We start from the raw sequence: 12,357 nt of genomic DNA on the forward strand, positions 1-12,357 counted from the left end.
TTCTGACTGAGACTGGAAGGCTAAAGCTGGAGCAGATTAGAGATAACAACGGCCATCTCTGATCTGCACCTGCTACCTTCTGACTGAGACTCAAAGGCTAAAGCTGGTGCAGATCAGAGATAGCCACGGCCATCTCTGATCTGCACCTGCTACCTTCTGACTGAGACTCAAAGGCTAAAGCTGGAGCAGATCAGAGATATCCACTGCCATCTCTGATCTGCACCTGCTTCCTTCTGACTGAGACTCAAAGGCTAAAGCTGGAGCTGATCTGGAGATGCCTGAAGCATATCTGAGATGCTCATGTGAAAATGCCTCCCGATGTGCTCCAGTTTTCGCCTTTATGAATCAGGTAAAAGGTAGGAGGTGCAGATCAGAGACACTCACAGGCCATCTCTGATTTGCTCAAGTGCAAACCTTTGTGAATCAGGGTCCGGTAACGACATGGCGAACAGAAGGGTCTCAGGCTTTGGGTCTTTTTAAAGAAAACTCTTTATTAAGCAAGTGTAAGACAACACGCGTTTTGATGAATAAAGCAAAGTGTTCAAAGACGAATGATGTAGCTGTCCATCCCTGTGTGAATAACGCAACCATAAGGTGCACTTCACCTATGAAGTCAAAATGGTGCCCAAAGTACTAAAATCCCTTACGTACGTTTGCCTGTCACAGCTAATTCTCAAATGTAAATAAAGGTTTCCTGAATCAAATGTTCCTAAAATAGTGAGTGTGAGTTGTCAGAATAGAAACATCAAAAGATGAAATGAGCTAAATAACAATCTCTAAATTAAAGTCCTTCCATAAATAGTAAAGTCCATCAATTCAGAAAGGCCTTTTCCCAGGCCTCTCTAAATTAAAGTCCTTCCGTAAAATAGTAAAGTCCATCAATTCAGAAAGGCCTTTTCCCAGGCCTCTCTAAATTAAAGTCCTTAAAGTCCATCAATTCAGGAAGGCGTTTTCCCAGGCCTCCTCGGGTAGACAAGCAACAGGGCCGCTTATGCAAAGGACTGAAACTGGGACTTGTAGTTGCCTTTCCGATGTAGAGCCTCTTAGGCGAGGAATCAACGGGCCCTGCTTTTATGGTTCCTTATTTCAGTCCTCTGGGCGATTCATCTCTCTCTCTCTCTCTCTCTCTCTCTCTCTCTCTTTCTCTCTCTCTCTCTCTCTCTCTCTCTCTTTCTCTCGCTCTCTCTATCTCTCTCTCTCGTTCTCTCTTGGTTGTTTAGCAGCTGGCCCAACCTCCTGTTGGCGCTTCTGAGTTTATCTCTCTTTTTCTTCTACATCCTTTTGCTTCTGCCCCCCCCCCCCCCCTCATCCCTTCTGCTTCAGCAGACTTTTGTGCCCAAACTCCTGTTGGGGCCCATTCTCATATGGTCCCTTACCCCTGTCTTCCTTTCATTGGTTGTTGTCAATCTCTCTTGACTTAACCACTCTGTGGGGTATAATCACTTCTTACTTGGTTGCTCGTTTCTCTTCCTCTTTGTGTTGCCCCTCTTTTCTTCAGGGGGCTTGCTTCTGTCTTGGTCTCTCTAGCGGGGTCTTATCACGGTTTTGCCATCGCCTCTTCCCAGGCTTCTCAGGCAGGTCAGCTCTTTGACCTTTCTGGCCTAGGTGGGGCTGTATGGGTACTCTGCTTCTTCCCCCTGGGGTAGTCAGGTTCCTCAGCTTCTTCTGAGACTTCTCAGACAGGTCAGCTCTTCCACCCTTTTGGCTTAGGTGGGTTGCAGTGGTACTCTCCTTCTTCCCTCTGGGTCAGTCAGTTTCCTCCAGGCTCTTGAAGCAGCTTCCAGGCAGGCAGTTCTCTGCGGTAGTCCAGTTCCTTCACCCCGGCAGCATCTTCACGATACAGCGCCTCTTCCCTTCACCAGCGTCTGGAGAGAAGTACAGGGAACATGTCCCTGACTGGGACAAGTTCAGAGTGAGCTGTCTCTGCCTTTATAGCCAGACTCTGCCTCATCCTCTTGTCTAGTGATTGGAGGAAAGCCTTGCTTACAGGATTGGCTGGCAGGGTGTGTCAACTCTTGTCCTCTTGTGTTAGGTTCTCACTGCTGATTGGCCAGTTGTGCATCTGTTGTTTTGATGATAATTTTACTTGATGTATTCTTCTTTTATCCTGGTCCTCTTTTTAAATATTTGTCCGATCCTTGGAGCTCAGGTTTTTATTTTATTAATTTAGGTTCACTCTTGCATTTCTATAATTCCTCTATGGGGATTCGAATGTGTGTCCTCCCACGTGTTCTATGGTGTTTCAAACATCCTGGACTTGTGCTTCCAAAGGAAAATGCTAGGGCCTTTCCTCTGATGTCCTGCAGAGCATCTCTGCCAGACCTCTCATCCAGTTCCATCTCTCAGAGCGCAGCCAGCACACCACCTCCCCGACTCCCGGTGTTTCAGCGCCGGCATACTGAGGGATGGATGCCTCGTTGTTCTTCCACATGCCATGAGCTGCGCCACTGCTGTCGACGTTCCGCTCCAGCATTGTGGCCCTGTCAAAGGGGAGGTGGGAAGCCCAGCCCACAAAAGGTGCCTGAATGCAGGCAGGGCCCCTCCCTACCCCTTCTTACCAGCAGAGATGACGACCTGCAGGCCGTAGCTGAGATGGGGCAGCCACCCCAGGAAGCTGCAGGCGACAGGGTCAGGGAGAGCCACGTTGCATCCAGAGAGATGTCGGAGACCGCTGCGGCATCCCTGTCAAGGGGTTCCACAAGGACAACAACAGCGACCGGAAGACATGACAGTGGATGTCGGAAAATCAGACTGTGTCTGCGGACGCCTGCCCCCACAGGCAGCCACCACTAGTCCACCAAGGAAAATTATACAGTTTAAATGTAGGCCTCCATGGGGGCCAAAGTGAAACCACCAGCCCACCAGGGAGGACTTTGGCAATAGAAGAGGGAGAGCTGAGAGGGCAACAGGTCGATGGGAGCCAGTACAGGTCCCAGGTTCAAAATGCAGCTGGGGAAAGGCGTGGGTCTTATCAGCCCTTTTAAGCCACCCCATGGCCTTCCCTGTCGCACCCGTGAGCCAGGTAAGTGATTGGACAGGGTATGTATCCAATTCTGGGAGGGTATGGGGTATATAGGGAGGTGTGTGTGAGTTTGCAAGTGTGATTTAGTTGGGTGAGGACAGTCGGCGGTGGAGCACGTCCGAGAGACCAGCGGAGGTGAGAGCAATTCGGGTGTGGAGGCTACTGTTAAGGAGGGCGTCTGTGGAGCGTTTGTGTAAGAGAGGGGAGAGTGTGAGCATTAGAGTAGTGGCGGAGTGGGGTATTGATGGTGGTTGTATGATATGATATGATATGGCATTTATAACGCGCCTACACACAAGTGTTTCAAGGCGCGACGAGGCGAGGGAGGGGGAACAAAGGGAAGACAGACAACGATCCTACTAGGCCAGAGGTCATTCAGATCGCGCAAGTGCAGGGGGAGGAGGAAAGGGAAAAGTGCGAGGGTGAGGGGAGAGGGGAAAGTGTGGTACATGGAAATAGTAGAATAAATAAGATAATAAAACTGCCACTGGTGGCAAGTGCAGGGTAAGTGCAGGGTAAGTGCAGACACGTAGTAATTGGAAGTAAAGTAGGTGGTGGGAGTAGCGAGTGAAAGCGATAAGTGGTAGTGGGTATTGGAGGGGTGGTAGAGCGGTACTAGAGGGTCGCCATGGGTCATGTAAACTTACACCCAGCGTATTCGAACATCAAAACACATACATTATTTAAACAAAAAGAGACCCATCTTAGGACTTTTGACCTCCTCCCCATCTAGGCACAAATTGGACGTAGCACGCATGACGGGCACATGCTCACATGGGAAACATAAACTGAAAAAATGCCAAAGCATTTTGTGAATCAGACATGATGCAAACCTTCGCACGCATAAGTTAGAGAAAACACTCTCATGAACTATCCTTTCAATGTTACGCACATGGGTCCCAGCATGGCACTGCGCCTAATCCCCAGAGCTGGCATTGTCAGTTTCCTTCACAGTTTGAGGAAATACCCTTCTCCCGTTCAATCGGCGTGCATGCTGTGCTGTGTGGTGGCATGCATGCTGTGCTGTGTGGTGGCAATGAGTGGACAGTCTCCCTGGGCTTAATAATGCTGGTCATGTTATACTTTTCTGTGGATCTTTTTCGATGCCTTTGGGCTGCAGTGCGCTCTACAAATGTAAAAGAAATTAAATAAAAAATAAACCACACAGATCTGAAGTAGAGCCAACTGTCTCCAGGTCTTGGCAATCCCCATTTTAGCTGCCGCAGCCAAGTATAGCAAGCGCTGAACAAAATCCCTTCATACGAAAAGAACTGCGCAATATTTTTTGCAAGTTACCGGTCCGAAAAAAATTCAGACAAAAATGCCAGTAATTGCAGCACCAGCATTTTTTCCAGACTTGGGAAACACAAGTTTGGCAGTGGGAGCAGTAATCTACCGTTCAGGCCCCTATCGGCAATCAAATTTCCAGAATCACCAGCAGCGGTTGTACATTAAGGAGTAAGGACGGACAGATTCGGCCGTTGCCCCATCTCAGATCACATTTTCTCAAAGGCCCGCTGCTGCAACTGGGGAGTTACCAGCTACTCCCCCGTGACATGTAAATGGAGATTAAGCTTTTCTAATAGGTCTGCCGGTCTCTCTCTCTCTCGGGACTTCCCAATCAAGCGGATAATGGCCCGGGGTCATGTACGGGGAATATCCGCTCGTCCCTCTCACTTAGTCCCTGTCGCTAGGACCCTCTCCTTTAACTTGTCCATTTTAATTATTGGAACTTGAAAATCAAGAAAACCAGTTGTTCAGACCCCTCCCCATCTCAAAATGTTTGAAGCTCCCACTAGCCAGTACCAAAGTCCCTGAGAACACATACATTCTCACAGCCTAAACAGCGTTGATCTTCACAGCTAAAGAGTAGATCAAGCAAACACTGTTACTGTCACTGAGGGCCCTGCGATGAAGCAGAACCCACGCCAAAGAATCCTCATTTCTCTTTCCAGCCCTTGGTCTAAAAGTGGGCCCACAGTTTGAGAGCCCCGGCACATGTGTATGAGAGCAGGTGGTTTAGTTGAGCACAATTATGATCTTAACAACTTCCTGGCCCCTTCTGGGGCTTGATACAGATCGTTGAAAAAAGGTGCATTACCCATAATCTTATACACACCAGACACTTCTCTCAAGAACTCCATTAAATATGGAAACTCCCAAGACAGATCCGCGCCAGTGTGTGTGTGTGTGTGTGTGTGTGTGTGTGTGTGTGTGTGTGTGTGTGTGTGAGTTTGTGGGGAGGGGGGTTAAAACGGTTTATAGTCATAATGTCGAAAAAAAAATGTCGACAGACAAAAATGTCGAAAAAAAAATGTCAAAAATAATAATGTCGACATCCTATACTTATAATGTAAAAAGTCATTTTGACATTATGACTATAAACCCTTAAAACTATCAACACCTCACCCAACACCCCCCTGCCACCCCCCCCACACCCCCCAACCACCCTTTCACCCCTCATACTCAACACATACCAATTATTTATTTATTTATTTATTCAATAAATAAATAACCTAAAAAAGGATCATTTACTATGGGGGGGTCCCCCCCCAACCCCCCCTCACCCAACACCCCCCTGCCACCCCCCCACACCCCCCCAACCACCCTTTCACCCCTCATACTCAACACATACCAATTATTTATTTATTTATTTATTCAATAATTAAATAAATAAAAATTGTATTTACTATGGGGGTTCCCCCCCCAACCCCCCCTCACCCAACACCCCCCTGCCACCCCCCCACACCCCCCCAACCACCCCTCATACTCAACACATCATATATATATTTATTTATTTATTTATGCATACACTAAATTAAATTTCGAAAAAATATCGAAAAATGTCGACATTTTTGTTTGTCGACATTATTGTTTTTCGACATTAATTTGTCGACATTTTGACTGTCGACATTATTGATGTCGACATTATGACTGCACACCGTTAAAACAATAGCCCCATATTCAAACTGTGGGCTTTACTGCCTTTTTGAATGATTTGAAGATGCATTTTTATATTTATTTTATGTTATTACTTATTGCGTGCACCTACATGCAGTTTTAAATATATAAATTTCAATTAGAAAAGTGGGCGGCCCAAAGTGGAAGTGTGGGTTCCCATCAATCAGGTTTCAGGAAAGATTCTGGGCACTTCACTATGGCTTTATATTGACTCTACTTCTAAAGAGAACTAGAGCAAAAAATCAACAGACCAATATTCTTAGCCTTTATTGATCTAACAATGGCTTTCGTCTGCGTAAACAGAAACTGGCTATGAGGTAAGCTCATGTGTTGGGGTTGCCCCACAATGTTGGTTCATATTCTGAGACAGCTTTATACCGACACAAAAATACAAATAAAGACTGAATACTGCGGGACAAATGTTGTCCTCGACTGAAACATTAAGAGAGCTTCGTCAGGGCTGCGTCCTGGCTCCATCTTTGTTTAATTTATATTTATCCCTGACTTTGGAGATGTGTTTAAAGATATCAGGTTGTTCCCACCATGCTTAGGGGTGTTCCTACTCCCTTGGCCGGCCTACGCGGAAGACCTGGTTCTTATAGATTACAACCCTATTGTCTTACAGCGCTAGTTGAAAGCCCTTGAATTTTATATAAATACAAAATTATTTGGAAATCAACCCAGCCATGTCAAAAATGAGGATTGTGTCTCCTTTAAAAAAAAGAGATATACCTGGAGACCTAATCAAACACCCTTAGAAGTGGTTGATCAGCTGATATATCTAGGCTTACCAATGTATGAGAGATTTAAAAAAAAAAGTATATATAAAAGGGTTCGAGTCAGGGTGGTAGCCCGTGCGACCCAAGCAAAGAAAGAGATCAACAAATATGGCCGATACTCAACATTACAACTAACAAGTAGAGGTTGTGGCAACGTTGTCTTAGGACCACTGAAACATACATTAGGGTTAAGGGTAGAAGGCACGTTTTGGAGATATGTTGTAAAACAACCTAAGGAGTTTCAGCACCAATAATTTGTTACAAGCTGGGTCTGTTATCTCTTCAGGCTACAGTTAAAAGGAACATTCTCTCCCTCTACAGAAAAGCCTTAGAACCCCCACAGAATTCACTATTTTGTAATCTGGACCCGACAGCAGGAGAAAGTACTAGCCAAGAGCTCCCAGGATGGAACAGATTCTGCGGGGATCAAATAAGGCTTCTCAACGGCACGGAGGATATTTAACCCCTTAAGTGCCAAGGACGAGTTTGCTCGTCCTTTTTGCATAGACTTGCATAATAGCTTGGCAGTTAACAAACCCACTGTTGGTGCACAACAAAAACCGAAAGAACGAAATGTACACTTTATAGATGTATAACTTGTTCAGAAAAACGTCTGAACACATTACCAACATATCTTATATAATTCTCAAGTTCTACCTGGAGACACTTGTTTCTAAGATTTCGTCTGATCCTCCTCCTCACTCATTAAGTAGTAGGGACTAGACTGAAATTCAAGAAACTAGAACGGGTTTATCGGCTTTGTAGTGATATAACAAAAATTGAAACGTTTGTGCAATGTTCCTATGTCCAACAGTTAAGTCGTTAAACTTGTCCCTGCTTTTCTAAATATGTTAACTGATGAATTTTGGGGTAGGATTCTAGAAGGATATCAAATCTCTTTAAATTTAATGGTCATTCATTTTTTATTATTGTTATTTCCTAATGCATATTCATTCAGAATTGTATTATTGTATGACAAATTATTGAGTTTCTTTTTTTTGTAGCTGTTTTGTTTTTGTGTGCAAGGTTTGGTTTACAAGCCATAACACAATTAAAAAAATAAAAATAAAAGAAAGTATTATGTTACTGGGTGAATATTGAATATAGAACTATGTTAATGGGTGTTGTGTAAGATGTATTAGCTGTACCTGCCGTATTGTACATAGATATAGCGCTGCACCTCTCTGACATATCCTCTCTTTCGCTCTATCCATTCCTGTGTCCCTCAGTCTCCCTTTGCTTCTATCTGCCTTTCTCAACGTCTCTCTCTCTCACTCTCTCTTTTACTCCCTGGGTTGGAGTCACGTGCGCAGGTTCACATTTGCTACAGCCACCACAGCCGTTGCTGACAGCAGCGTGACCAGAGGACAACAACAGACATCTTGAGGGGGGATGGGTCTTTTCATGGATACAACTAGAATGAGAGCATCAGTGACAGAGGCAACCCCGAGGTGGGGACCGGACAGGAATTTGGAAGCATGAATTGACATCACGTGTGTCCTGCAGGAATGTCAACATCTTACTGAGGACACATTATCCATTTGGGGGAAGTGAGGGTGATGTGGGAGGGTGATGGAGTTCCGTTCCATAGACTTTATTAGGGACGAGAGAACTAGGCTGTAGGGTCTATAACTACAAATGTTAATTTGTGAATACTGTAGTAAATGCGTGGTATCAGCATTTTCAACCTATCACTCACCAGCATGGACAGTTAAACATTGCCTGGGTGGTCACAGAAGAAACAGGTCTTTGGTTTTAATCTTATTGTAGAACTCTTCAAAAAAAGAAGGATATTCAAGAAAAAGGATGATGTGTTTTCTCTGCAAAAAAAAGCTACTAGAAAAAGATGGACATTATTTAATTGTGTTAACATTGTGAACTAGTGCTTTTTAATACTTTACAATATTCATGTCTAATAATCCCTTCCACTATGCACTTGTTTTACTTACCAGGCACCTTATCAAAACTTAGAAATCCATAACAATTGTATTTTGAGAGAAGGTGGCAAGTCTGGTGCACTCCTAGTGTGCTCTTTCAAAATATCCCCATGAGAAAAGGCAAAGGGACAAATAGCACAAATGGAGTTCCTGGCTCCTTTGAATAAAACCGATAAGCATTATGGGAACACGAGAATGAACACAGATATTTATGTTTGGCAAATAAATCTTTGATAAAAGGTTTGAATGCTTGAATCACTAAGTTTATAATACACACTGGGCTTCAGGCTCAGTTAATTATTCACAACACTCACCCTAACATTAAAGTAGTTGTAAGCATGACCAGTACACATTCATTTGGATGGACCTGACACGTTTCTAGAGATAGAAAAAGATGGGTGTGGTCTTCCTGGGTTAGGAGACAACAGGGCACACTATGGGCTAACAATGCACTTATATATTGATATATAAGTGCATTGTTAGCCCATGTGCCCTGTTGTTGTCTCCTAAACCAGGAAGACCAACCCCTCTTTTACCATTCGATACTGATCTTGTAGCCAAGATTTACTCAGGAGCACCTGAAATACACTCTAATTTAACTAATTTTTTGATTGACCTGATTTAAGCTTTGACTTACTTTGATTGCATCTCTACTCCCATTGTACATTTCTAGAAATATTCAGCCCTACATTCTATTAAATGTTAATTGTGTCAGGGGACCACCAGAATTTGCACTAACGTTCTGTTGGGTCCCTGTGTGTAATTTTAAGCATTCCCACGGCGAAGAGGAAAAGGAAAGAGTAAATCAAGTGAAACTCTCTTTTATTATTCCTTTTTCCACTCCTTCTTGTAAAAAAGAAAATGATGTCTGCGAATCATGCCTTTAATGCTGTGTTACTAATGGATTGCTGCAGAACCTACCTGTTATTGAGCAAGTGCAAAACCAAAGTGGAGTTCATAGGAATCCATTTGTTTAATTCTTGCATGAAAATGTCATGCTGGCAAAAATGAAACTCACTGACAAGACGGATGCAGTCATCACGGCAGAGGTCTTATCTCTGCTCTCTGCCCCTCCTCTGCCTTGTCACTGCTAAAAAATGGCCTAGATGTCTCGCTTTCACATCTGCATTTCCGCTCTGCCCCATTCAAAATGAGGGTGAAATTTCCTCCTACATTCATGAGTAGCTTCCCATAATTTTAGAAGAGATGGGGGCTGAGAGGGGAAGCCGGGTCTCAGTGTAAAAAGGGCAGTTCACATGCCCAGTCCCCAAAGCACAGAGCGCTCTAAATAAATTCATATATGATTCACATGTTTTGGTATACAGTCACAATTTCGAATGTATGTATTAAATGTTGTTTTTTCTGTCCGAATTGAACAATAAAGATTGATTGAAATGGTTTGGAGTGAGAGGCTAATGGGCAGCTGTCTCCCACTGCTTTAGGCTACTGGTAAAATGGATGAGAATCAGTTTGTCGCCGTCACCAGCAGCAATGCAGCAAAGATCTTCAACCTGTACCCGAGGAAAGGACGGATCGCAGTCGGCTCCGATGCAGATGTAGTCATCTGGGATCCAGACAGGTTCAAGAGCATATCAGCCAAAAGTCACAAATCGGTAGGGCTACATTTTCATTTCTTATACAAAACATAATTTTGTCTATTAAAAAACAAGAACAGTATATTGTCCTCGTGAGCACATCGGATGTGATGCACAATTCTTGAGAGATATAATTTAATTGAAGTTATATTGGAAAGTGTATGCTGTTTGGAGAGTAACAAATATTTTGTTCCAATCTTTTGTTCTATTCTTTTTTCTTAGGAAGCTATGCTAGCAGTAACTTCCTTTTTTTTGCTGAAGACCAGTTTATTGAAAATGCTTTTTCTACTTTAAAAACAAGAAATGAGTGTTAATTCCTCTGGTCATGCAGAGACATTACCTGGGTAACTATGAGTGAGTAAAATAATGAGGGTAGGAGGGGGGCATTAGTCTGGGCTATTTTGTGGCGCTGAAAGCGCAACATTTAAACCAAAACTATTGTCATTAAAATAAGAGTCTTAACAAAAAAGCTTCAAATATGGGCTTTGAATGAGGGTCTGTAATGCATTCCAATGGAGATGACATTTTAGGAGGGATACATAGTTGTTCAGGTTATTGAATCCCTCCTATTCCCTGCCCCTAGACATGCTAATCCCTATGGCTAATCCCACCCATCCCTGCCCATCTCAGAACCCCTTGGTTCTTCCGTGGAGGCAGCCATCTTGGATGACTGTCTCTAAGGAAGCTCTCTGGAAACAAGCCAAAACTAGCAGCCATCTTTGAATGTGAAAGATACCATGGATCTCAGTGTGGAAAATCTGTATTCAGAATATGTTTGACCTTCCCTTTGCTGATTACAATGTAAATCTATGCCTTCATATTGATCCGTTTTCCTCTTAAAAGTAGTAATTCACTCAAAAATGTTATGCTTTAAAAATGTTGGCCATAATAAAAAAGATATTGTTTTTTTTTTTTTAAAGTTCCTATGGTAAATCATTTTTAAAATGACCATTCAATTGTTGATTGAAAGCAGAGAACCTATTTAAATAGATAGAGAGAAGAGCTGATCTCATCAGGGCCATGTGACGCTTACTGCACAGGTCTATTCACCTGCTGTGTTTATTCACTGATGCCTTGAAAGCAAGGTCACTCCAGAGGAACCAACCAATACATGGAGTAAGCAGATACGGCTACACAATAAGCAACATTCACACTGTAATGATGCATGGCACCTGCGCAGTGATCCAGCTGAAACATAAAGCTGTGTGCTGCACCACCAATTGCCAGTTTCCCCCACAAAATGTTTCACTACAGAGCCATTTTGGCAACTAGATGTCATGCAGAATTTGCCAGGAACACCACAGTGCTCACGTCAGAGCTCTGGGATCCTCTCCAATGTGAGCACTGTCCTCTGTGTGTTGATAGGAATTCACAGGAGTTTGCTCGCATCCAGGGTTTCTAGCTCCACACTGGCCGCAATGAGATCCATGCCGGCAGCGGGGAGCTAGCAATTTTCCCTTTCCTCACCCTCCCCCAGAAACTCAATGTCTCCAGAGCTCTGGTTCTCTGTAGGCTGGACTAATGCAACAGCCTCTTTCTCAATCTTCCTCTTTCATCCCTTCACCCTCTTCAACTAAACCAGAATACAGCTGTGAGATGTATCCTTGGCGTCAAGCCCAGGGACCGCATCACTTCAGCCCTAAAATCTCTCCACTGGCTCCTGGTGACCGCAAGGATCAAATTTAAGACCCTTTGCATCATCCACAAGGCTGTCTGGGGCCTAGGACCTCACTACATCCAGCTTCCTCTCCCTAAATACCTCCCTGCTAGAGTTCTCTGGTCCTCTAGCTCCAACTGTCTGCAGAGCAGACATTTCTCCAAGCAGAGAGTGGGAGGTAGAACTCTGTCTTGGAATGGTCTCCCTGCCCCCCTCAGACCCGAGCCGGATCTCCTTAAGATCCGGAAAGTTCTAAAGACTTTCCTTTTCTCCTCCTCCTTCCCCCTCCCTCTTCTGTGCTAATGTCCCCCTGTGACTGGTGCCTGGTCCCTTATGAGTTCCTACAGTGGTCAAGCCCTCCTCGGCCAGTCCTCCTCAGCACCCCTTAACAGCACTTGCCGTTGGG

The 12,357-nt window shown here is 44.2% G+C and overlaps 1 protein-coding gene across 1 annotated transcript in view; it reads left to right on the forward strand.

The window, feature by feature from the left end:
- Window positions 1–12,357, forward strand: part of LOC138453084 (dihydropyrimidinase-related protein 1-like) — a 325,099-nt gene that overhangs the window by 280,491 nt on the left and 32,251 nt on the right. The window contains exon 11 of the mRNA XM_069605592.1: window positions 10,142–10,312. Within this exon, the coding sequence (XP_069461693.1) occupies window positions 10,142–10,312 (171 nt within the window). The remainder of the gene's footprint in view (window positions 1–10,141; window positions 10,313–12,357) is intronic.

Source organism: Ambystoma mexicanum, chromosome 4p, assembly GCF_040938575.1.
Source record: "Ambystoma mexicanum isolate Mex_15411 chromosome 4p, UKY_AmexF1_1, whole genome shotgun sequence".
Lineage (NCBI taxonomy): Eukaryota > Metazoa > Chordata > Amphibia > Caudata > Ambystomatidae > Ambystoma > Ambystoma mexicanum.